This window comes from Saimiri boliviensis, chromosome 20 (genome assembly GCF_048565385.1).
Source record: "Saimiri boliviensis isolate mSaiBol1 chromosome 20, mSaiBol1.pri, whole genome shotgun sequence".
Classification (NCBI taxonomy): domain Eukaryota; kingdom Metazoa; phylum Chordata; class Mammalia; order Primates; family Cebidae; genus Saimiri; species Saimiri boliviensis.
This window is the reverse complement of record NC_133468.1, coordinates 27,269,475-27,294,849: the sequence shown is the minus strand read 5'-3', so window position 1 is coordinate 27,294,849 and position 25,375 is coordinate 27,269,475. Positions and strand designations below refer to the sequence as shown.

The 25,375-nt window shown below is 51.4% G+C and overlaps 1 protein-coding gene across 1 annotated transcript in view; it reads right to left on the bottom strand.

Moving 5' to 3' along the window:
- The window catches only part of FOXK1 (forkhead box K1), a 94,322-nt gene that overhangs the window by 20,118 nt on the left and 48,829 nt on the right, over window positions 1–25,375 (bottom strand). Inside the window, exon 2 of the mRNA XM_039460594.2 lies at window positions 11,540–11,725. Coding sequence (XP_039316528.1) covers window positions 11,540–11,725 — 186 coding nt within the window. The remainder of the gene's footprint in view (window positions 1–11,539; window positions 11,726–25,375) is intronic.

The following is a 25,375-nucleotide window of genomic DNA, read 5'->3' as shown; positions in this document are numbered from 1 at the left end:
GCAGGAAGACGGCTTGAGCCCAGGAGTTTGAGGCTGCAGTGAGCTATGATCATCGCACTCTAGCCTGGGCGACAGACCGAGACCTCGTCTCAAAAACACCAAAATTATTTCTCAACCTCAGGGAGTAACACCCACCGGAAAGGCTGTCATTCCCAAAAGGATTTCAAGTGAAAATAATGAAGGTTGGCAAAGCCTGGCTAAAAAAACAGGGAGAGAGGAGGGTGGCCTCTCCATCCCTGCCCCAGCACTGAACCTGGCCTGGGCCGCTGGATCCTGGTGTCACTCCCACTGGGACAGGTATGACACCGCACTTTCTGAGGTTCTCCAGCCACCTTGGCTGAGGGACCACGTGTGTTTGTTCACATGGCTCCTCCAGCCCTTGGAGCAGCCTGTCTCTCAATAAGCCCCATTCAGCTGTCCTCTGCAGGCAGGCCTCGGCCATGGGGCTGTGCCTGGTACCAGGTCCCCAATGCCAAGGCCTCATACCAGGCCTGCAGCTGAGGGAAGTGGGGAGCAGAGGCCACTGGAGCCACAGCCGCTCAAGCCTGTGAAGTGCTCTGAGGGTGCCTGGATGTGGTGGCACGGGACACTCAGCTCCATAGCCAGGGTCCTGGCCTTGGGGATTGCACAGAGAGGGGCCTTGGAGCCATCTGAATATCTAATCAAGACATCCGAGCCAGGCGCGGTGGCTCATGCCTGTAATCCCAGCACTTTAGGAGGCCCAGGCGGGTGGATCAGGAGATCAAGACCATCCTGGCCAACATGGTGAAAACCTGTCTCTACTAAAAATACAAGAAACTAGCTGGGCGTAGTGATGGGCACCTGTAGTTCCAGCTACTTGGGAAGCTGAGGCAGGAGAATTGCTTGAACCCAGGAGGTGGAGGTTGCAGTGAGCTGAGATTGTGCCACTGTACTCCAGCCTGGTGACAGAGCAAGGAAAAAAAAAAAAAAAAAAAAGAATCTCATGTCTGATGCCAGGAGTCCATGGGAAACATTCTCTGACCCTTAGCTGAAAATGGCAGCGTACACATCCAGACGTGTCTCCTGCAGCAATGACAGAGAGCAGGAAGCTGAGGGGACCCCATTGCTCCCTGACAGGGACCCCCAGTTCAATTGCAGGAAACAAGAAATCGCTCCTTCTGGGGGAAGTACCCCAGGCCTCGGTCAGCCCCCATTCCCACTCCCCAGCTGCCGGTGCGGGCAGCAGAGGCGGACAGCGGCGACCCACGGATGTGTTAAGAATCAGATGCCTGTGCCCCACGACTGGAGGCTGAGAGGGGCTGAGGCACTGCAGCAGCTCACCCCAGGCCTGGGTTTCCCCTCCCTTCTATAGAGGACAGTTTCCACGTCACATTTCTGCTTCAGGCGAGAGAGCTGGAGGATCCTGAGTGGGGCACTCCTGGAGCTGTGTGCTTGCAGGGACAACCCTGCACGGGCCTGGGACAGACAGCTTCCACCACACCCAGGAGCCAGGCCTAGAATATGCCTCCGGGACCACCCAGGACACACCCCGTGCAGGGACACGGGAGAGGAATGGACGGCCTGCGGGACACACGGGTAGCTGGGTCGTGTTACAAAGAGAACTCACACTGAGAAAGGCAAATCAACGACAGACCTAAAGCCAACTCTGGAGCCGCCAGCTGGGTTCCGCCTCCAGAGCCCAAGACAAGCCTTCCCCGGGGCACAGGGCAGTGGTCCTTCCAGATCACCCTCAATGCCTGTGGCTCTTCGCTGAGGCGGAGAAGGCCACCCTGAGAGGCCCGGGTTCGGGAAGGGATGTGGCTTCCCCCAGGCCCAGAGAGGGCAGTGGGGGCCTGATCCCTCCTGAAGCCAGAGAGACACAGATGAGACCTGCCTGGAGGGGCTGGAGGAAGGGGCTGGGACAGAGCCTTGTGGGCAATGGAGGGTCCAGGAGGCTTCGGGGGTCTGAATTGTCCTTTGTGTCCCGAGGCGGCACCTGAAGCCTCCTGGGGGAACCTCCCTGGAGACGAGGATACTTGGGGTCCCTGCCCCAGCCCCTGCTCCAACACCAGCCGCTCTACGAGGGCTTTTAGGACCTCGCTGCTAAATAGAACAGCTGGCCACGGCACATCTGTGGTTTGAGGAAGTTTCTACCAGGCAGGACATGGTGCAAGACAGAACAAGGGAGGAGGGACCCAGGGGAAGCTGCCGGGAGCCTGGGCAGAGATGAAGCGCGGTTCCCATCCCTAAGGAGGTAACGACGCCGTCTCAGTAAGACAGTAAGAACACCACGCAGAGCCCACTTGCAGAGCAACAACACTCTCTTATAATAAAAAACAACTCAAAAAAGGAGAAATAAAAATCCAAGAAAGGGTGGAAGGAGAGACTGGAGAAAATCTCCCAGAAAGTAGAGAGGGAAAGGAAAGGAGAGGAGTGAGCTCAGCTGAGAGGCCCGCCAGGCACAGCCAGTCCCAGAGGTGGGGACGGGATCTGGGGGTCCAGCCGTGGTGGCTCACACTTGTAATCCCAGCGCTTTGGGAGGCTGAGGCAGGAAGATCTCTGAGCACAGGAGTTCAAGACCAGCCTGAGCAACGTAAGGAGATCCCATCTCTATAAAAAACACAAAAATGAGCCAGGCATGGTGGTACACAGCTGTCGTCCCTGCTACTCATGAGGCTGAGGCAGGAGGATTGCTTGAGCCCAGAAGTAACAGCCTGGGCCACCAAGTGAGGCCTTGTCTCTTAAATCAGTAAATAAATGAAAAGTCTCTCTCCAGTGCCCTTTCCCAGGAAGCGAGTGGAGGATGTACTCTAGTAAAACAAAGGAACAAATCAGGAAAGAGGAAGACCATGGGAATCAGGAAACAGCCCTCTCTCCCCCACCACCTCCTGAGGGAACTCCCAGGATGGTGGAGAAGATGATCCTGTGGTCAGAGAGGAAGGCCTTCACAGTAAATGGAGAAGAGGCCATTATATTAACTCCAAGAGGGGGGGAGTGTGGTGGAAATAAGCCAATAGTACAGGAAGGAAATGGCTAAGCATTATAATCACTACACAGTTCTAATACAGAAAACACTAACGCGGGGTGAGCCAAACATGATGATGTAACTTTACGGGATGGAGCTGGGAAGCTAAATCCTCAATTTCCATATAAGAAGCTGTTGTACAATACCTAAAACTGAAACACCAAGATAGTCATGTGCGGCGATGACTCAGGGATGCAGGAGTGAGAAGGGATTAGCTCTGGGGAGTGTCACATGGGGGATTTTCATTTTCTGAAATGTTTGGATTTTGTACAATGCGTATAGGTAGATATAGTCTCTTCGTAATCTGGGGAAAAAAAAAAAAAAAAAAAAAAAGGAAAGAACATTTCCAGAGGCAAATTTCTTAGAACAATCGTAACGAATGTTTCTGTTCCTTTAAGATAAATCTGACGCTGTAAAACTCTGGGAAGCTATTTTTAAAAATTAACTAGTGGACCACTCCTGCAGTCACGGCTGAGGTGGGAGGATCGCTTGAGTGCAGGAGATCGAGGCTGCAGTGATCCATGACGGTGCCACTGCACTCCAGCCTGGGTGTCAGACAAGACCCTGCCTCAAAACAAAACCAAAACAAACAACTACAACAACAAACCAGACTCACGCCTTGTAATCCTGGCACTTTGGGAAATCAAGGTGGGAAGACTACTTGAGGCCAGGAGTTCAAGACCAGCCTGGGCAACAAAGCGAGACACCATCTCAACAAAAATAAAAAATGAGCTGGGTGTGGCGGTGCATGCTTGTAGTCTTAGATACACAGGAGGCTGAAGCAGGAGGATCGCTTGAGCCCGGGAGGTCGAGGTTGCAGTGAGCTGTGACTGTGGCACTGCACTCCAGCCTGGGCAATAGAGCGAGACCCTGTCAAAACACAAAAACAAAAACAAACCCCCAAAACCACAATTGGAACTGCCATTAAAAATAATAATGTAGGGTCCGGTCGTGGTGGCTCATGCCTATAATCCCAGCTTGTATCCAGGAGGCGGAGGTTGCAGTGAGCTAAGATCACACCACTGCACTCCAGCCTGGGTGACAGAGACTCCATCTCAAAATAATAATAGTATAATAATAATAATTTAGGCCAGGCACGGTGGGTCACACCTGTAATCCCCGCACTTTGGGAGGCCAAGGTGGGCAGACCAGGAGGTCAAAAGATCGAGACCAATCTGGCCAACATGGTGAAACCCCATCTCTACTAAAATGCAAAAGTTAGCTGGGCGTGGTGGCATGTACCTGTAGTCCCAGCTACTTGGGAGGCTGAGGCAGGAGAATCACTTGAACCCAGGAGGCGGAGGTTGCAGTGGGCCGAGATCTCGCCACTGTACTCCAGCCTGGGTGACAGAGTGAGACTCTGTCTCAAAAATAATGATAATAGGCTGGGCGCGGTGGCTCAAGCCTGTAATCCCAGCACTTTGGGAGGCCGAGGCGGGTGGATCACGAGGTCGAGAGATCGAGACCGTCCTGGCCAACGTGGTGAAACCCCGTCTCTACTAAAAATACAAAAAATTAGCTGGGCATGGAGGCACGTGCTTGTAATCCCAGCTACTCAGGAGGCTGAAGCCGGAGAATTGCCTGAACCCAGGAGGCGGAGGCTGCGGTGAGCCGAGATCGCACCATTGCACTCCAGCCTGGGTAACAAGAGCGAAACTCAGTCTCAAAATAATAATAATAATAATAATAATAATAATAATAATTTAAAAAATTAAATTAACTTGTTTCCAAAATGCATTTTGCCCCAGTGAAGAGTAACCAGCACGCTGGCCTGAACAGGAGCTGCTCTTGGGCGAGAGTGGGTGCTTGAGTGGAGAGGCGCCCCGCAGCTCTGCAGGCGCTGGGGTCAGCTCCATGCCTGCAGACACCTCCTGCTTCCCGAGGCTCTCGTGGGGAACCTGAGAAGGACTGTCCCTGTGTGTCGCCTGCCTGTGCAGAAGCCACGTGACAGGCCTACTCCACACAAGCCTCGTGTCACCGGAGGTCTGAGAAGTTGGGTGCTACACTTAGAAGGGCCCTCCCAGAGATTACAGGAAAGCCAGGGGTGGGGCCATCCGTTTACCAGATTCGAACAAACGCAAGGACTTCCCTACCCAGCTTCATTCCGAGCGCGCCCAACACTTCAGGGTCAAAGCCACCCCTTGAAGGGACCTAGGCAGGAGGGAAAAATAAAAGGAACACACAGAAAAGTCCCAACCTTCCCGTGTGGAGGAAGCAGTAGTTACTTCCCCAGAGTTCTCAGATTGGAAAAGGTTTAAGAGGGTGTGGTGGGGTGTGGTGGGGTGGGGAGGGGCAGCAAGGCCTATCAGGGACAGGGAAGAGGGACTCTCATCGCCAGCATGGCTGATCAAGCAGGCGGGATCCCTGCTAGAGATGACTCACACATTCGCACCACAGTCCTCCTGCAGCCGCGCTGAAACACAGGGAAGGCTGCAGCTGCAAACTTGTGTTTTTAATTATGATTATTTTTGATACGGGGTCTTGCTCTGTTGCCTAGGCTGGAGTGCAGTGGTGAGAGCATAACTCACTGCAGCCTCCAACTGCTGGGCTCAAGCACTCGTCCCGTCTCAGCCTCTCAAGTAGTTGGGTCTACAGGCGTGAGCCACTGCACTTGGCAGATTGAAATTTTTTTTTTGTAGAGACGGGGTTCTCACTATGTTGCCCAGGCTTGTCTAGAACTTCCGGCCTCAAGCAGTCCTCCTGCCTCAGCCTCCCAAAGTGCTGGGATTCCAGCCTACCGGAAACTTTGAAACAGATGAATCACTCTGCAGGAAGGAACCAAAGTTTGTCAGAAAAAGGAGAGTATCTCTAATGTAGACCCAATAACCTCCAAGCTCAAAAGACCTCTGACATTACGGAACAACATAAACTGAATTAGGACTGAATGTTATCTAGCAATAAAACTGTGTTTAAAGGTCATGAGTAAAAGAGAAGGATTTTGAAGTCAGTTGCTGCATTTTTACTGTATATTTATGTACTGCTGACCTTCACCGAATTGTACGGGTTACTTTCACTTTTGATCTCCACGTTGGAGAAATCAGGAAAGGCCTTCTGAGAGAAACAGCTCCTGAAGTCTCGCCCTCATGAGCAAAAACAGTCACTCTGTGCAATGCGCTTTCTCTCACTGAATTTCAGCAGTTTTCTTAAAACTCTACCTCTAAGGAACACTTTTTAGACTGGTGTCTGTTTGGTGGAACCTAGAAAATTATTAACCACTTGAATTATTTGATTAAATACTTTAATTCCTTCCTAAAAACACCTTTTTTTTTTTTTTTTTTTTTGAGATGGAGACTCGCTCTGCTCAGTCTGGAGTGCAGTGATCTCACCACTGCAACCTCCACCTCCCAGGTTCAAGCACTTCTCCTGCCTCAGCCTCCCAAGTAGCTGGGATTACATGCCTGGCTAATTTTTGTATTTTTAGTAGAGACAGGGTTTCACCATGTTGACCAGGCCGGTCTCGAACTCCTGACCTCAGGTGATCTGCCCGCCTCTGCCTCTCAAAGTGTTGGGATTACCGGCCTGTAAAAACACTTCTTTGCAAAAAGGAAAGAAAGGTCAAAATGCTTCTAAAGATAGCAGAATTTATTTCAAAGAGAGTTCATTCATTTTCTGGGTGGAGTACTTCAGGGCAGAAAAAAATAAAACAGAAAAAACACACACACACAAAACCACACAGCCACACCCACCCACCCTGGGAAAGGGAGTGAAGGCCTTCGAGAGCAAAGCAGGAGGAGTCGAAAAGGTGGAAGGGTGGTGGGGGGCAGGAGCAGCTGATCAGGGAGGATCCCACAGGGAATAGCCACTCCCTCCCAAGCCACTCCCGACTCCTGGGAACCAGGGGCTCTGAGCCAGCCGACCTACACCCTAGGCAGCCACTCCACGGCCAATGGGGACCGGCGAGGCGATCGCACACCAAATTAGGAAGGCAGGCATCGAGGGGGCGGGGCGGCACCCGGGAGGGGCCAGCCGGGCAGGAAGCCCCGCGCTGGGTGTGGAGGCCAGCACCGCCCCGATCTCTTAGGGAGCAGAGCCAGCCGGAGGAGAGTGGGGAGGTGGCAGGGAAGGGCAGGGAGTGTTTGTAAACACGCCGGCTCCACCCTACGGCAGAAACTCAAACTGAAAAGTATCTTGGCAAGCAAAACCTCAAGGGCCTCTGAGGTTTCTAAACACTCAATTGAATTCCATGGTGCTAAGATAAACGGATGTAAACAGAGAGGCTTTTATTGTAACAATGGTAGGCCAAAGAGCCAGACAGTCGGTCCCTAACTTACTACTTTCTCCGCACAGAACTTCCCTAACAAGAATCCTTTGCACAGGGCAGCTTCAAAGAGCAAGACTGGGTGGAGGGAGGGGATCGGGCTCCCACAGCAAGAGCAGGGCGGGTACAGGACCAAGGAGGGGCGCCCCCCCTCCCCCCGCCCCACCATGGGAACTCGAGGTCACAGGAGGCCCACCCAGCTTCTCGGAGCTCCAGCCGCAAGAGCTTCAGGTGTTCAGTACAAAGTATCTTTACTCTCAGCTATAAAAAGGAACGAAATCTCGGCCAGGGAAGCAACACGATGGAGCTGGGGGCCCTTGTCCCAAATGAGCTAACTCAGAAACAAAACTGCACACGGCCTGCTCTCACTTACAAGTGGGGGCTGAACAGGTGGGTGCCTAGGAACACAGAGATGGAAACAACAGACGCTGAGACTCCAAAGCGGGGAGGCGGGAAGGGGCGAGGGGTGAAAGATGCCTCCGGGTGTGAGGTTCACCGTTGGGTAATGGGCACCCTAGAAGCCTAATCCCCACCAGGATGTAATATCTCTATGTCACACACATGCAGATATACCCCCTGAATTGAAGATAAAATAAAAATAAACAGTACTTTCCCTGCCCTAATTTTTAAAATCGGTATCTTTTATCAACTCCTTTGCAAACCACTACCTTTCTTGTAATACAAAAGCGACTTTAATATGCAAATTTGGATTAATAGCTGGGAAATATTTTTGTTTTTTAAGCCCCCTCCTGGAGCAAGCCAAAACATTTTTCTTTCTTAAAAAGCTTGTTTAGCTGGATTACAACCTGCTGAGTAAGAACCCACTGCCAGGCTAAGGCAGGGGCGCAAACCTAGCCCTGTGGCAGGAGCCCCGGGTCACTGCCTGGCCTGCTTCTCTCTGGACCCTGAGGCCTTTGCTGCCCACCCCAAAAGCAGCAGGACCAGACTATTTTTTTTTTTTTTTTTTTTTTTTTTTTTTACAGAATCTTGCTCTGTCTCCAGGCTGGAGTGCAGTGATGCGATCTCCGCTCACTGCAACCTCCACCTCCCGGGTTCAAGTGATTCTCCCGCCTCAGCCTCCTGAGTAGCTGGTACCACAGGCGCCCACCATGGAGCTTGGCTAATTTTTGTATTTTTAGTAGAGACAGGGTTTCTCCATGTTGGCCAGGATGATCTCAATCTCCTGACCTCATGATCCACCCGCCTCGGCCTCCCAAGGTGCTGGGATTACAGGCGTGAGCCCCCACACCTGGCCAGGGCCAGCCTCTTCTGGTGTGAGCTCCCAGCAGCACATGAGCTGGTCTTGGCCACCGTTTCTAAAGTGCCTTTAAGGTGGTACTAGGTAAAGACTCAAGGACACAGGTGGTGTTCAGATGCGTTCTTCAGACACAATTCTAACAACGTACAACTCACCACTTACTTACTTCTTATGTATTTATTTATTTTGAGATGGAGTCTCAACTCTGTCACCCAGGTTGGAGTGCAGTCTTGCAATCTCAGCTCACTGCAACCTCTGCCTCCTGGGTTCAAGCCATTCTCCTGCCTCAGCCTCCCAAGTAGCTGGGACTACAGGTGTGGGCAAACATGCCTGGGTAATTTTTGTATTCTTAGTAGAGATGGGGTTTCGAAATGTTGCCTAGGCTGATCTCGAACTCCTGGCCTCAAGTGATCCGCCTGCCTTGGCCTCCCACAGTGCTGGGATTACAGGTGTGAGCCACCTCGCCCAGCCAATTCACCCTTTAAAGTGACTTTTAGTATATTCACAAAGTTGAATAACCATCACTGCTATCTACTTCCAGAACATTCTCCCATAAAGCCGTATGGACTAAAAAAAAAAAATACTGCATGTGCACTGCTCAGCACAGGGACAGGTAGGCACACACCAAGGTTTCAGTCACTTAGGATTCACCATTATCACCATCATCATCATCATTCCAGAGGGTCATGACATCACAGCACTGGCTCCACAGATGGGAACCAGGCCCAGGGGTCGGGGGCTGAAGTGACCACGCCCGGCCTGAGCCCAGCAGCTTTTCTACAGCCTTTCCACAGCAGCTCTGTCCCTGAACTTCTCTTGCAATGAGAGACTCTCCAACCCACTGCCTCTGGAAGAAAGGGGGCCAACTCCAAGCAACTCAAATGGAAATGATTCGCAACTTGTAACTTGTAGGAAACCACTGGTAAGTTGTCGGCAAAGCTGGGTAGAGGTGCCGTCCCCCAGTGGCTGTGTTCCAAGATAAGCCAGTGGGTAATTCTAACTTGGACTCTGAAAAGGTGCAGGTCACATATGGGCCGGGTGTGTTGGCTCACGCCTGTAACCCCAGCACTTTGGGAGGTGGAGGAGGGTGGATCTCTTGAGCCCAGGAGTTCCAGACCAACCTGGGCAACATAGCAAGACCCTGTCTCTACAAAAGATAAGAAAATTAGCTGGGTGTGGTGGTGCCTGCCTGTGGTCCCAGCTACTTGGGAGGCTGGGGTGGGGGGATCATTTGAGCCCAGGAGTTGGAGGCTGCAGTGAGCTATGATTGTGCCACTGCACTCCAGCCTTGGCGACAGAGTGAGACACCGTCTGCAAAACAAAAGTCCTCTCCTCTCCTACAGATGCAAGAGGAAAAAAAGAAAAGGTGTAGCCGGGGCTTGGCAGAGTGACGTGATTGGACTGGGAATGCCATGGTATTCCCTCTAACAGACCAGTGTGCCCAGAATGTTATTCACAGATGTCCCCGAGGGCCCTGAGCCCCTTTCAGGGTATATGTGAGGTCAACATCATGTTCACAACAACTGTAAGATGCGATCTGCTTTTTCCAGTGGGCCGACCTTTGCTGGTGACGCATGAGCAATGTGGAAACTGCTGGTGCCACAGAGAAACCACAGCTCTGGCACCAAACCATTCACGGCCACACATCTTCAGGGCCACCGATGTGCAGCTGGGAGCGAGAAAAGCCAGCCACGTTTAGAAATGTCCGAGATAAGGCTGGGCATGGTGGCTCACGCTGCAATCCCAGCACTTTGGGAGGCCAAGGTGGGCAGATCACGAGGTCAGGAGTTCCAGACCAGCCTCACCAACATGGTGAAACCTCATCTCTACTAAAAATACAAACGTTAGCTGGGCATGGTGGCATGTTGCCTGTAGTCCCAGCTACTCGGGAGACTGAGACAGGAGAATCGCTCGAACCCAGGAGGCGGAGGTTGCAGTGAGCCGAGATCGCACCACTACGCTCCAGCCTGGGCGACAGAGCAAGACTCCGTAACAAAGAAAAAAAAAAAAAAGAAAAAGAAAAAGAAAGAAATGTCCGCAATGTGATGAAGAGGTAAATCACGAAACAATGTATGACCCTCCAGCCTCAAGCACACGTCTGCTTTTGCATCCTTGTATGACAGGACCTGGGCCAGCACCGTGAGCCACACATCCAGGCTACTGCCGGAGGTTTGCACGTGACTCAATCCAAGGCTCACCGGCGCTCTCTACATAGAGCTCTGTTCACACTTTTTACCCTGAAATGCCTCCCTCCCACCCCCAGGGTTTATATCATTGTCTAACACACCAGAGATGAGAAAGTTTGAGGGCTTTCTCCAAAATTTAGATTAATTTCTAAAAGGTTGTAGAGAATTTTCACAAAGAAAGAAATAAAGTTCAAATCCCGGTGGACAAATATTACTTTAAAACATTTTCAGCTGGGCCCGGTGGCTCACATCTGTCATCCTAGCACTTTGGGACACTGAGGTGGGTGGATCACTTGAGGTCAGGAGTTCAAGACCAGCCTGGCCAACAGACCCATCTCTACTAAAAATACACAAGTTAGCCGGGTATGGTGGCAGGCATCTGTCATCCCACTATTTGGGGAGGCTGAGGCAGGAGACTTGCTTGGGTAGGAGAATCGCTTGAACCCACAAGGTGGAGGTTGCAATGAGCCGAGATTGCACCACTGAACTCTAGCCTGGGTGACAGAGTGAAACTCCGTCTCAAAAAAAACAAAAAACAAAAAACAAAAAACAAAAAAAACAACCACCATTTTTAATGTATTAAAAAAAAAAAAAACACCTGTGCTTGCTTTAATAAGCCCTAATATGTAAAACTTCCAGTGGGAAAAGTGGTGATGAGGCAGTGACTCTTCCCTTTACAAGAGAATTCACGGAGATTTTAGCCAGGTACCAGATGCACACACAGCACTTTCCACATTTCCATGCATGTCAATTCTCCTGAGAGATACAGAACCCGGTGTCGTGTGCACCAGGCACACCCGCGTTATCTCCCTCTCTCCTGGGGGCCGAGGGCAGGCTGCGGGGCTGCTCACCTGATGGTGCCAGTTGGGGAGGGGATGGGGCTGACCATGCTCCGGAGGTCCGGCTCCGGGATGTGGATCTTCAGCGGGGAGATCTGTGGGTAGAGCGGCCGGAGTGGGGAGGCCGGGGCCTCTTCTTTGTGGTAGAGCGATGTGAACTGGATCTTGATGGCCGTGCTGGGAAACCGGAAGGTACACCTGGAACAGGAGGAGGAGCGGGTGTGAGGTGCAGGACACTTGAGAGGACGCTAACACCCAGGGAAGGTGCGTGTCCGTGGGTCTAAGTGACCAGACCTCAACTCTCAAACCTGGGCCCCAGAGAGCAGTTTCATTGCTTTTGTTAGGACATGCAGAAACTGAGACTTAGGCTTATTTGGACATCAGCTGTCTTTCTTATTTTATTTTTTGAAAGGGAGTCTTGCTTTGTCGCCTGGGCTGGAGTGCAGTGTGGCGCAATCTCGGCTCACTGCAACCTCCACCTCCTGGGTTCCAGAGATTCTCCTGTCTCAGCCTCCTGAGTAGTTGGGATTACAGGCACCTGCCACCACACCCGGCTAATTTTTGTATTTTTAGTAGAGACAAGGTTTCACCATGTTGGCCAGGCTAGTCTTGAACTCCTGACCTCAGGTGATCTGCCTACCTTGGGCTCCCAAAGTGCTGGGATTACGGGCATGAGCCACCACACCCGGCTGTCAGTTGTCTTTCTACTGTGCGTGAGAACAGAAGAGATATAAATATCCCCACCAAGCGCCGCTAATGCTGCCAACTCCCACTGAGGCTCCAGACAGTCAGGGCTATTTCCTGTCTCCCAGGGCAACTGCTGTGGCACCCAGGTGGGGTCCCTCTGAAAGAACACACTGGGAGGCTGAAATGGCATGGCAGCCACCTAAGCAGAGATTTTCAAGATGAGTCCCCGCCACTGCCTAGAAGATCTGACAGAGCAATTCCACCCCCGCACGGGTTGGCAGAGAGTGTGCATTATCCACCCAGCGCTTAATGGACCGGCTTCACAGTCAGTTCTGGACTTAAAACCCTAAGCCTCGGGTTTTCTATGGGAGATGACCTAGTGCAAACAAAGCCAGCCGCAAGCGCCAGCGTCAACACCGATGTGCTGTGAACGGTATCCAAGGTTCATCTGGCTGGAGCAAACTGCCACCTTTTACAAAGCTGATCGTTACTTATCCAGCTCACCTTTCAATTTCTAAACTGATGAGGCAGCAACGATCAAGTTGCTCATTGCAGGACTCAGTTCAAAACAAAACAAAAACAAAAACAAAAACAGCCTGCCCACACAGAGATAAGCAACGCTGGCCTCCTGCACAGCTGTTTGGAAAAGGCTCTCGTTTAAAAGCACGGGAGGGGGGAAGAAAGAATGTATAGAAACCACCCGTGACAATGCACTTTTTAGAGTTCCAGAAGGCATTCAGAACAGGCCAAGGTACTCAACACTTGAGAGATGTTGTAAGTCTCTTGCAGGGGAACCTGGATGACGCCTCCAAGCACCAGGCTGCTGGTCTCTGCCTGTTTTTAAATCTGAAGCAGTGTTGAAAGGGGAAATCTATCTAAAATCCTGTACAGACATGCGCAAACACCCCTCTTCCGTTTGAAAGCCCCTTTGCTCTTCGTGAGAGCGTTTTTGAAAAGCAGGATGGAGGAACAGGTCAGAGTGTGAAGAAGGGTGCCTCTGGCTGTCGGCAGGGGGTCCCCTTGTGTCTTCTTCCCAGAGACCCGCTTCAAAGGAAGTGACTCAGCATTACAAATGTGCTGCTCCTCCCATAGCTTTGCTAGCCAGGCTGCCCACATCGGAGAGAGAAAAATCAGGCACTTAAACTGGCTCAACTGGGCCAGTCCTGATTGTCCTCGAGATACTGGGCAGAGGAGGCCGGGCTGCATCGTTCAGTGCCAGGTGCTATCGGGCCTGTGGACACCAGGTTTCTATTTCCAATACAAAAGGGACACTCTGAGACTGTTTCGGGATGAGAAGCTGTCTAGGAGGCTCGCCCAGCAAGTGGACCTTGGGTGGTCAGTCATGGGTAGCCACCTCACCCCTGAGGTTCTGCTTAAAGGGCAGCCAACGGCTATTTGAAAATACTCCGCAATTTTGTCCTCTTCAGTCACGTTGAGAGGAATGTGTGATGATGTCCTTTATACTTTCCTCAGTTTTCAGCCCGATGGAAATTTCCTACATCTGTATTTTGACTGGAAAGGTGCATCACCCTTTTTTTTTTTTTTGAGACGAAGTCTCCTTTTGTCACCCAGGCTAGAGCACAATGGTGCAATTTCAGCTCACTGCAACCTTTGCCTCCCGGGTTCAAGTGATTCTCCTGTCTCAGCCTCTTGAGTAGCTGGCATTACAGGCATGCGCCACCACCCCTGGCTAATTTTTGTATTTTAGTAGAGAAAGGGATTTGCCATGCTGGCCAGGCTGGTCTCGAACTTCTGACCTCAGGTGACCCACCTGTCGTGGCCTCCCAAAGCGCTGGAATTACAGGTGTAATTCCTGTGCCCGGCCACATCACCCATTTTCTAAGATGCTTTATGAAGCCTAAAGGCTCTTCACTGCTGGGGGCTGTTAGCTTTTGTGGGTCCCAGAGCTGATATCCACCCAAGCTGGTGGTGAGGATGGGCTGGCGGTCCCTGACCTAGAGAAGCAAGGAAAGAGGTTTGGGGCCAGCATCTGGCTGAGGGTCCAGACAGGGGAGCTAAGGTGAGCTCCACCTGTGAAGGATGGTGCTGACTGAACACAGTGCACATGCGTGTGTATCTGTGCACGCACACACACTCATAACACACTTTTCTACCAGCGCTGGACACGGTGGCAGTCATGAGGACAAACGTTTAAAGACAGTTTCTATGACCCTTGCTGTTTGTCTCTTTTCTCCAATTCCCTCAACCACTGCAAATCGATGAAACAAACCATGTTTTCCCATTTGTCAGAAGGGCACAGTTGAGACCTCGGACTTTCTGTGTGGTGAAAGCCCCTATGTTAATATGGGCTTGTATCACGCTGGAACCGTCAAGGCCAAGTAGAAAGAAGATGTGGCTTCCAGCCCATGACTGGGGTCACAAGAAGATGGGGACCTCGGAGACCGGGGTTCGATATGAAGACATGAAGATATGCTTATCGGTAAGACATCTGCAGACACACGTGCACATACGCAACACACAGGTGCATACATGCGCATGGAAGAGAAGCATGGTCTCCCTCTGGACGGTGAGAAGCCAGAGCCTATCTGCCCCAACGCTTGACTTCTCCCCTTCAAAGAGCGAATTGTGGCAGCAAGGAGAGCCATAAGGTGTGGGGATCTGCAACAAAGGTGAACACCACCAAAAGAGAAAGCTGGTTTAAAACCACTTGACCTAACCTCTCTGTGCTTCCGTGATCTTTATGAACAAAACACAATGGCTGGAACAGAAGAGACCGTTTCTAAGTTGCTTTCCAATTCAAAAAACTGATTCTAGGCTGGGCTCGGTGGCTCACGCCAGTAATCCTAGTACTTTAGGAGACTGATGTGGACAGATCACCTGAGGTCAGGAGTTCCAGACCAGCCTGGCCAAAAATGGTGAAACCCCCTCTCTACTAAAAATACAAAAAAATTCGTTGGGCATGGTTGGCACGCACATGTAATCCCAGCTGCTTGGGATACTGAGGCAGGAGAATCACTTGAACCTGGGAGGCGGCCGTGCTAGTGAGCCAAGAACGTGCTACTGCACTCCAGCCTGGGCAACAGAGCAAGACTGTTTAAAAAACAAGCTCCGTCAAAAAAAAAAAAAAAAACCTGAAAACTAATTCTAGATATTTACATATATATTGAGTTTTCAGTAAAACAAAACGACGTTTTGTAAGACAGGCAGGGATCTAATACCATCTATAGATGACATTAGGACAATCTCCTATTGTAATAGTACTTTTCCAATTAAGGTTTAACAATAAAGATTTTCATAGTATTTGCTGTAACAGTGATTGTCCTGAGGCAGGCAGCCTCATTACTAGGAAGAAGAGAAAACGCCATGAAGCATGCTACTTGATTTTATTTATTTTTTGAGATGGAGTCTTGTTCTGTCACTCAGGCTGCAGTGCAGTGGCATGATCTCAGTCAGCTCACTGCAACCTTGGTCTCCTGGGTTCAAGAGATTCTCCTGCCTCAGCCTCCGGAGTAGCTGGGTTTACGGGCACGAGCCACCACACTGCTCATTTTTTGCATTTTTAGTAGAGATGGGGATCCACCATGTTGGCCAGGCTGGTCTTGAACTCCTGACCTCAAGTGATCCACTCGCTTTGGCCTCCTAAAATGCTGGGATTACAGGTGTGAGCCACCATACCTGGGGTTGATTTCGAATAGATGTTTCCCCAGCGTGCTCACGGAGTTTGCCAGTTACATCTCTCCCTGTAGTATCTCATGGAGGTGCAGGGTTCTAGCTGGCATTTCAATGAGCACATTTTGCACCATGAAGCTGCTGCACGGTGATTTAACCCCAGCCACACACACTGCCGGTCTTTCCTGGAGGAGCCTCTGCTAAGGTCAAGTGGGTCCACAGGGTAGAAATCTCCATCCACTGGGGGGCAGGTTCTTGTACAGGCAAGTGCTCATCTTTGGAGGAAATCTCTCTAGAACATTCTTGCCCGACTTAGATGGAAAGGAGATTAGTGGTTGCCTAGGGCTGGAGTGGCAGGTGGGACAGGACGGGGGAATGGAAAATGACAAAGTGGCGTGGGGCTTCTTTCTGGAGCTGTGACAGCGTTCCGAGCTTGCCTGTGCTGGTGGCTACACGACTCGGTGAATGCACTGAAAATTATGGACTGGAATAATCCAAAGGGTTAGTTTTGGGTATGTGCATTCTATCTCAGGAAAGCTGTTTTTGGGAAGAATTCTTGCGTAAAAGCTCCCACACTGAGTGTCTACTCCAGCCTTGGGTTTTTCCCATTTCCACCCGGAAGCCGACAGCTCCGGGAAGTTGGGCCAGACTGGTGACTTGGTTGGAGATGAGACTGCCTGGCTCAGCTTCAGATCACAGAGCCCTCTGCACAGTGAGCTGGCACTGGCCACCGCTCCATCAGTGATGAGCCCGAGTGACTTGGGGTGTGTCACGTGCCTTCATTCCCATTCCCTCCTTAGGCCACGGATCCCACCACCTGCCCAGCCGACCAGAAAGCTGTCAGGAAAACAAAAATAGCTGACTTAATTCTCGATGATATAAATACAAATACAATTGCTGTCATTTTAGACACAGAGAAATAATTAGAGGGAAGGAAGGACCCGTGAAAGCTTCCGGAGGCAATTTTTAAGATGAATGCAACAGATTTCTCCTGTCCACAGCTGTCCCCCCTGCCCTGTCCCTCCCAGCAGAAAGACGGGTTTACTTTCTGGAGGGGATGAACCACGAGGCCTGGACAAGGGCACCTGACACAGAAGCAGGAGAGAATGACATCCCAAGCCGAAAACAGCCTTGCAACCTGAAAAATTCTGTAGGAGGACCGGAGGAGCACCCCGCAAACTTCCAGAGCTGAGCCCAACTGTCGGCAGACAATGGCCCAGGAGAAAAGCCTGAGGCCCAGCCTTCCTAGGGCCCCCGTGAAGCCCCAGGGAGGGAGCCCCATGCACGGATGCCCACACACAATTGGGCAGCAGGGAGTGGGGGCGCCTCCTCTGCCACGGGAACAGACACTTGGGGAATGTCGCCAACAAGGAAGACAGGGACCAAGGCAAAGGATTTTGAAGGGCGCAGCGGCAGCAGACCATCAGGCACGGTGGGAGCCACACAGCATCACCTCATCACCTCATTCTCCCAAGGTCAGAGCGGGCGCCGCCCACCCAGGCCAGGACCACAGGAAGCCACGTCCAGGGGAAAAGGGAAGACTCGCACAGTTTAAAGTGACTCGGAAAACTTCAAAAGGAAGGCTGGATGAGACGTGAAAACCTCTCCCAGGAAGGACGAAGAAAACAGGAATTTCAGAGACTCTGTCCGGGAGGCCTATGGCTTGAGTTAGCGTCACTCCACAGAGGCTGCTCCTTCTCAGGAGTCTGCGAATGCATCTGCTGTCTCCCAGCTGTGGTGGGGGCCGGTGTCTCCTAGAGCTGGACGGCACAGTCACTAAGGTTAAAACACAGGCATCGCTTTGGTGGTTAGGAGCTGAAAACACGGGTGATGAGCTGGAAGTCTGATGGCCTTCCCTGCGCCAGGTGAAGCTTCACCCGCGGCCCCTGGAGGACAGACCCTTCATGGCCAGCACCTGCCACCGGGAGGAGCTCTGGGGGATATCCAGGGTTGGCGCATGCTGGGAGGCTCCTGTGGCTTCCATAGTCCCATGGAGCTAGCTGTGACGGTCAGAGAGAGGGAACCAGCCGGAGTAGACCATGGAAATGCTCCCACTGTCCCACCCAGCCTGCAGCTTCAGGGGCCTCAGAGCAGCCACCACTCCTGTGAGAGACACAGCAGACCCAAGCACAAGGACCAGAAGACGCCAGGCTGGTTTTCCGAGGTGGGTGCTGGGCAGCTTCCTGGATTGTGGCTGAGACTGTGGTTCCTAGAGCACCTCCTCTCCTGCTTCTACAGCAAACACGGAGACAGAGAAATGCCCATCATGTTTCTCTGCCCCTCCTGCAACATGAGACTATGAGCTGGTCGATGCGATACAAATGGATCATGTCTATATAAAGAACCAAGGGCTTTCTTCACTCCCTCCCCTTCCCAACGGCCGGATGTGGCCATGATAGCAGGAGCCAAGCAGCCACAATGGGCCATAAAGGGGCAATGCATAACAGAGCAATGTGATAGAAAAAGCCTGGTACTGCCTGGTCATAGCTGACATTAAGATGATCAAGTGTGGCCGGGCATGGTGGCTCACACCTGTAATCCCAGCACGCTGGGAGGTGGCGGTAGGAGGACTGCTTGAGCCCAGGAGTCTGAAACCAGCCTGAGCAACATAGCAAAAGCCCAGCTTGAAATTAAAAAAAAAAATTTTTTGTTTAAAAGAAGACTTGTCGTGTATAAAAGAAACAAACTTTGCCCTTGTCGTTTTGACCTTTGTTGCAAAATCAAAATTACATCCTCACTGAAAGAATCCAGGAAGAGGATGAAAAGCCCCAGAACAGAAGCTGTGCAGGAGGCTGACGTTGCGCAGGAGAGCCAGGGCTCTCGAGAGAAAGTCCCCAGGACAACTGAAGCACAGGAATGCCGTGTGACCCGACTGCTGAGAAGAGTTCTAGAGTCGTGTCAGTGTCCGCAGATCAGTTCTCGATAGGTAGAGAATGCTGGGCGAGTGAAAGATAAAGAAATTCTGCGCCGTGGGAAAAAGGCACACACGTGCAAAGAGGGTGTGTGGTGTGGACTGACGGCTCTCAGATGAGGGTGGGCAGCAGGAGAGCCAGATCCTATGTTCTCCAGTAGAAAGCCATGCGTGGACTACCACAGGGCGAAAATTCAGTGAACAGCAGCTCAGATTGTTCATCAGGAAGCTTTAAAAGCCACTGCTGGCTGGGCGTGGTGGCTTATACCTGTAATCCCAGCACTTTGGGAGGCCAAGGTGGGTGCATCATGAGGTCAATAGATGGAGACCATCCTGGCCAACATGGTGAAACCCTGTCTCTACTAAAAATACAAAAAAATCAGCTGGGCATGGTGGTAGACGCCTGTAATCACAGCTACTCGGAAGTCTCACGCAGGAGAATCATCTGAACCCGGGAGGTGAAGGCTGCAGTGAACCGAGATCACACCAATGCACTCTAGCCTGGGGACAGAGTGAGACTTTGTCTCAAAAAAAAAAAAAAAAAAAGCTGTTGCCTCTGGGAAGGGAGACCTGAGGAATTCTGTTTGAACCCGTTACTGCGGCATTGAAAACCATGTATATTGGCTGGCGAAATAGTTCATGCCTGTAATCCCATGGTAGCTCATGCCTATACTCCCAGTGCTTTGGGAGGCTGAGGTGGGAGGATTGCAGGAGTTCAAGATCAGCCTGGGCAACACAGCAAGACCCTGTCTCTAAAGTTTTTTAAAGAAATTAGCCAAGTGTGGTGGCTAACACCTACAGTCCCAGCTACTCGGGAGGCCGAGGAGGGAGGATTGCTTGAGCCTGAGTGGTGGAGGCTGCAGTGGGCTATGACGGTGAATGAATTGAATGAATGAATGAATGGACAACTGTCAGCACCGGGATCTTTGGTCAATCTCTCCACTGGCCTCATGACGGTGCATACTCAGTTCTTGTGAGGTCTGAACAAATGATTCCAAGCAACGCCATCAGGAGCACACAGGGTGTGTCACACACAAGGAGCCCTCGCTAAATACTGACAATACGGAGATGTTTACAATAGCTTCATCAATTTGGTGCAAGACCAAGTGCAGCAATGCAGTGGCTAACGGCAGGGAGGTTAAGTTAGACCTGCCTGGCTTGAGCTTGGGCGGCTCGGATGCCCTGGGGGCACCTGGGCAAGTCACTGGATCTGAGCCCTGCCCTGGCTGGCTTCTGTGTGGCCTCAGGTCTCCATACCGTGGACATCAGCCCTGTCTGGATGGCTGGCACATGGCAAGCGGTTACTGAAAGTTTGCTTCAGTTATTCTTGTTATTAGACAAGGACTGGAAGGAGAAATGAAAACAGCCCTGGATAAGTGTGGTGTATAGTAGCAGACCTCTCTTTCTGGTTTTTTTTTTTTTTTTTTTTTTGAGACGGAGTTTCACTCTTGTTACCCAGGCTGGAGTGCAACGGCGCGATCTTGGCTCACCGCAACCTCCGCCTCCCGGGTTCAGGCAATTCTCCTGCCTCAGCCTCCTGAGTAGCTGGGATTACAGGCACGTGCCACCATGCCCAGCTAATTTTTTGTATTTTTAGTAGAGACGGGGTTTCACCATGTTGACCAGGATGGTCTCGATCTCTCGACCTCGTGATCCACCCGCCTCGGCCTCCCAAAGTGCTGGGATTACAAGCTTGAGCCACCGCGCCCGGCCTTTTTTTTTTTTTTTTTTTTTTTTGAGACGGAGTTTCGCTCTTGTTACCCAGGCTGGAGTGCAATGGTGCGATCTTGGCTCACCGCTACCTCTGCCTCCTGGGTTCAGGCAATTCTCCTGCCTCAGCCTCCTGAGTAGCTGGGATTACAGGCACGTGCCACCATGCCCAGCTAATTTTTTGTATTTTTAGTAGAGACGGGGTTTCACCATGTTGACCAGAATGGTCTCGATCTCTTGACCTCGTGATCCACCCGCCTCGGCCTCCCAGAGTGCTGGGATTACAGGCTTGAGCCACCGCGCCCGGCTCTTTCTGTTTTTTTGAGACAGAGTTTTACTCTGTTGCCCAGGGTGAACTGTAGCGGTACAATCTCAGCTCACCGCAACCTCTGTCTCCTGTCAAGCAATTCTCCTGCCTCAGCCTCCTGAGTAGCTGGGACTGCAGGCACCCGCCATTGTTCCCAGCTAATTTTTGTATTTTTAGTAGAGATGGGGTTTCACCATGATGGCCAGGATGGTCTCCAACTCCTGACCTCAGGTGATCCACCTGCCTCGGCCTCCCAAAGTGCTGGGATTATAGGCATGAGCCGCTGCGCCTGGCCACCTCTCTCCTTTCAAAAGGTTCTTTAGATGTTGCTACCATGTCCTTGAAGAAATGAAAGACTCAAGAATGGGAGGCAAAAGCTGTTATAAACTTCATAACAGGTACTTTCAAATTTTGCAGGGTACAACGTGTCTTTAAGAATCCCAATCAAGTATTAAACCTGGCTCGCCTGGTTCTGTTAAGGGGTCTGGCTCCGAGGTGGGGGAAAATGTCCCCCAGGGCCCAGGCTCCCAAGAGTCTCAAGGGAAGGCTGGGGAACAGCAAAGCTTGACTTGCAGGGATGCCACCCACCACCTTGGAGCCCCCTCACTGCCTCCCACCAGCGTGTTCTCTGCGAAGGCACAGGAAGTCAGGTGACGGTCCCAGGTGGACCACAATAGATAAGGCCTAAAGCTGGAATGCCAGAGGCCCCGAGGCTCAGTGTTCGCTTAAACTCCTTGGAGGAATAAGACTGTTCAACAAATGGTTTTACTGTTTTAATTTAGAGACATGGTCGGTCTTGTTATGTTGTGCAGGCTAGTCTCGAACTCCTGGCCTCAAGGGATCCTCCTGCCTCAGCCTCCCAAAGTGCTGAGATTACAGGAGTGAGGCACTGCACCTAGCCTCAGGAAATGGTTTTGAAAGAAACTTTAACATATAAAATCCCCAAATCAGATAATTCTGAAAATCTTAAATTTTTTAACCTAAAATATTATCTTTGTACTAAAAATGAAAGATATTTATTTATGATGCCCCCAAAATGAACACAGGTGACTACAGCCACAGACGCCTCTCTATTGCAGAGACCCCGTCTTTGCCAGTGTGCTAAGAACGGTGGAAAGCAGCAAAGGGACACAAGTTACAGGTGAACGCACACAGAAACCGGCGCTGGCGTCTGCCAAGCACGCCCTCTCCACTGCGCCTGCGCCCTCCTCCAGGAACCACAGCCGCAGCCCTGACTCCACTTCTCAGTCCATGCCCCAACCTCATCCTCCTGGAACCCAGGACTCACGTGGCGGTGACACAGCTGACAGTGGTGGCAAGCTGGGGAACAGGGTGGTCAGGGACACAGCTCTGAGCCTGCCCACCACTCAACTGGCCATGTGGACTCGGCTCTGGACCCTCCGTTCTTACAGCAACAGCAATGTGGGGGTCTGCATGGGGTGTGCTAATTAAAACATACTAGCGGTTCTTGTGTTTGTAAATTCTTATGTTTTTCCTAGGGCCTAATTATTTTAAATAGAAAGAATGCATTTATTTTTGTAGTCAGACAAATGAGCACATTTTATCTGAAAAAGAAAAAAAGAGACTCAAGCCCATATGCTGAGTCAGCGACATGCAGTGAAAACTGCAGATGAAGGTCTGACAAAAGCCAGGGTTCCTTTTTCTTTTCTTTCTTCATTTTTTTAGACGGAGTCTCACTCTGTCACCCAAGGTGAAGTGCAGTGGTGTGATCTCGGCTCACTGCAACCTCTGCCTCCTGGGTCCAAAGGATTCTCCTGCCTCAACCTCCTGAGTAGGTGGGATTACAGGCACCCGCCACCATGCCCAGATAGTTTTTGTATTTTTGGTAGAGATGGGGTTTCTCCATGTTGGTCAGGCTGTTCTCGAACTCTTGACCTCAGGTGATCCACTGGCCTTTGCCTCCCAAAGTTCTGAGATTATAGGCGAGAGTCACTGCACCTGGCTGGGGTTTCTTTTTGAAGCTGAAGTCTCAGCCTCTGTCTCAGGAGGACTCTGGAGGAAGGTGGTGAGAGACCTCACTGAACTGGGATGGAGGCCCACAGAGTGGGCCAAGCACAGCCGCGGCCACTCACCCTCCCTGGTCTCACATGTGTGTACCACTGGGTGGGGCTCCCACGGCCCAGCAGACCCCACAGCAGCACAGGCGAGGACGGCACCCTCCGCATTCACAGCTCCTTCAAAATCACCCCACCTTCCCTTCGCAGGAGCAACGCTCGTCTGGTAGGTGACTGCTTCTCAGTCCCGCCATAGGGACTCGCAGTGACTCCCACAGCTTTGCCCGGTGGAGGCTCTGGAGCCCCCAGATGACTGACTCGGCCAAACAGCGGTAGCCCCAGCGACCTGCATTTCTCCCAGACACTCCACTCCCCAAGACAGCCTTGCCCGCCCCAGGAGAAAGTCACTGCCCACTGTTCCCGAAGAGGATCCTGAGGTCAGAGAGTAGGCTGCGAAACTATCTCCGCTCCCCAGCATGCAGTGTGGCTTCAATGTAAACAAAAAGACTGCATAAAGATGGACTGGACTCTTACACAGACACGGCCTTCTGCAGCCCTCTGGGGCTGACCTGGGCAGAATAGGCTGCATGTGATGCCAGATGTTGCTCGTGATGAGCGGTTCAAACTATCTTCCATCTTCTGTCTCTACGCTGATGTAAGAAAATGCTTCCAGGAAGTCCAAATGGCTTAATCTGCAGATCTCAAAACGCTGCCCACAGTAATTCCACTTAGTCATTATTCTGGCCACCTGATTGATACCAAGTACAAGACACTGTTTTATCCGAATAGACTTTGGGTCCTCCAAGACTCTGTTCCCCAAAATCCCCTTCTCTATCTAGGCAGCCTTCCTTGAACTCCCTGGCTCACTCTAAGGCTCAACTTAGGGGAATACATTTTCTTTTCTTTCTTCTTCTTTTTTTTTTTTTTTGAGATGGAGTCTCACTCTGTCACCAGGGTGGAGTGCAATGACACAATCTTGGCTCACTGCAACCTCTACCTCCCAGGTACAAGCGATTCTCCTGCCTTAGCCTCCCAAGAAGCTGGGACCACAGGCATGTGCCACCATGCCTGGCTGATTTTTGTATTTTTCAAAATACAGTAGAGATGGGGTTTCACCATGTTGGCCAAGCTGGTCTTGAACTCCTGACCTCAGGTGATCCACCCACCTAGGCCTCCCAAAGTGCTGGGATTACAGGCATGAGTCACTGCACCCGGCCTTCTTTCTTGTTTTTTTTTTTTTTTTTTTTTTTTTAAAGAGACGTGGTCTCACTATGTTGCCCAGGCTGGCCTCAAATTCCTGGCCTCAAGTGATCCTCCTGCTGCAGCCTCCCAAAGTGCTAGGACTATAGGCTTGCACCAGCATGCCTAACTGGGAGCATGCCTTTCTCTTCCTTACTGAACTGCAGGTTCCTGGAGGACGGATCCCTCCAGCTGCTGGTGTGTTCTCCCTGCAGCACGTGGCTCCCACAGGGCAGGGGTTCAGTACACACACAGCATGTGCACTTTAGTGCACATGAGTAAGAGTGCATAACCATGCAGTTCTTTCAGGAATTTGGCGTCTACAGGAGGTAAATGCACAGAAGCAAGTGTATCATGTGAGGTGGAACGAGCTCAACGCTCCACAGCGGCACGGCCACAGCCAGGAAACCCGGAGGACTGAGAGCTAAAATCTGGGGGCTCTTTGGAAATTCTAAAAAACATGAGAAATTTAACATTAGACTTTTCTGATCCTGAATTAACCTTGAAAGGACCGCAACAATACTGCCTTTGCTGTGTTAGAATCGATGATCCAAAGAATCAGAGAATGTTCGGCAGGCAAGAAAGAGCTGTACCACATCTCCACTGGAGGCGGGGGCCATCAACACAACTGCTCCAAACAGAAGCTTCTGAGCCAGTCCCAGTGGCCATCCAGGGCTGGGGCAGTCCCCTGGTTGCTGTTCCGTGGGCCCAGCTGCCTGAGGTCAGTGTCACTAAACATGGCTGGGGGAGAGGGCCCCTGGAATTGTGCAGTGATCGATTTCTGTCTTTACCAATGCCAAATCCAATTGGCAGACAAACACCACCGACTGTCTCCATTTTGCAGGCCAATTTTCTTCCCCTTCCAAAGGACGGGTGTCTAAGCACCAATGTGAAGACCACAGACAGACCAGGAAACCAGGAGAGGCTCGGGGAGGCCACAGGACAGGCTCTCTGGCAAACAAGTCATAATCTCATTTACTCTGGTAAAGTGCTTCCTCCATGCACTGGAGCCACTACTCTGATGTGACCTGGAGGAGCGATGGGCTGCTGGAGCAGGGCCCAGTCCACTGCAGAGACGGACAGCAGGCCGCCCTCAGCACTGACGCCTGAAAACAGAAACACTGCACTTTAGAACAAACTGCAAAATCAGGCCCGGCACCATGGCTCACACCTGTAATCCCAGCAGTTTGAGAGGCTGAGGCGGGCAGATCACCTGAGGTCAGGAGTTCGAGACCAGCCTGGCCAACATGGTGAAACCCCGTCTCTACTAAAAATACAAAAATTAGCTGGGTGTGGTGCTGCAAGTCTGTAATCCCAGCTACCTGGGAGGCTGAGGCACAAGAATCACT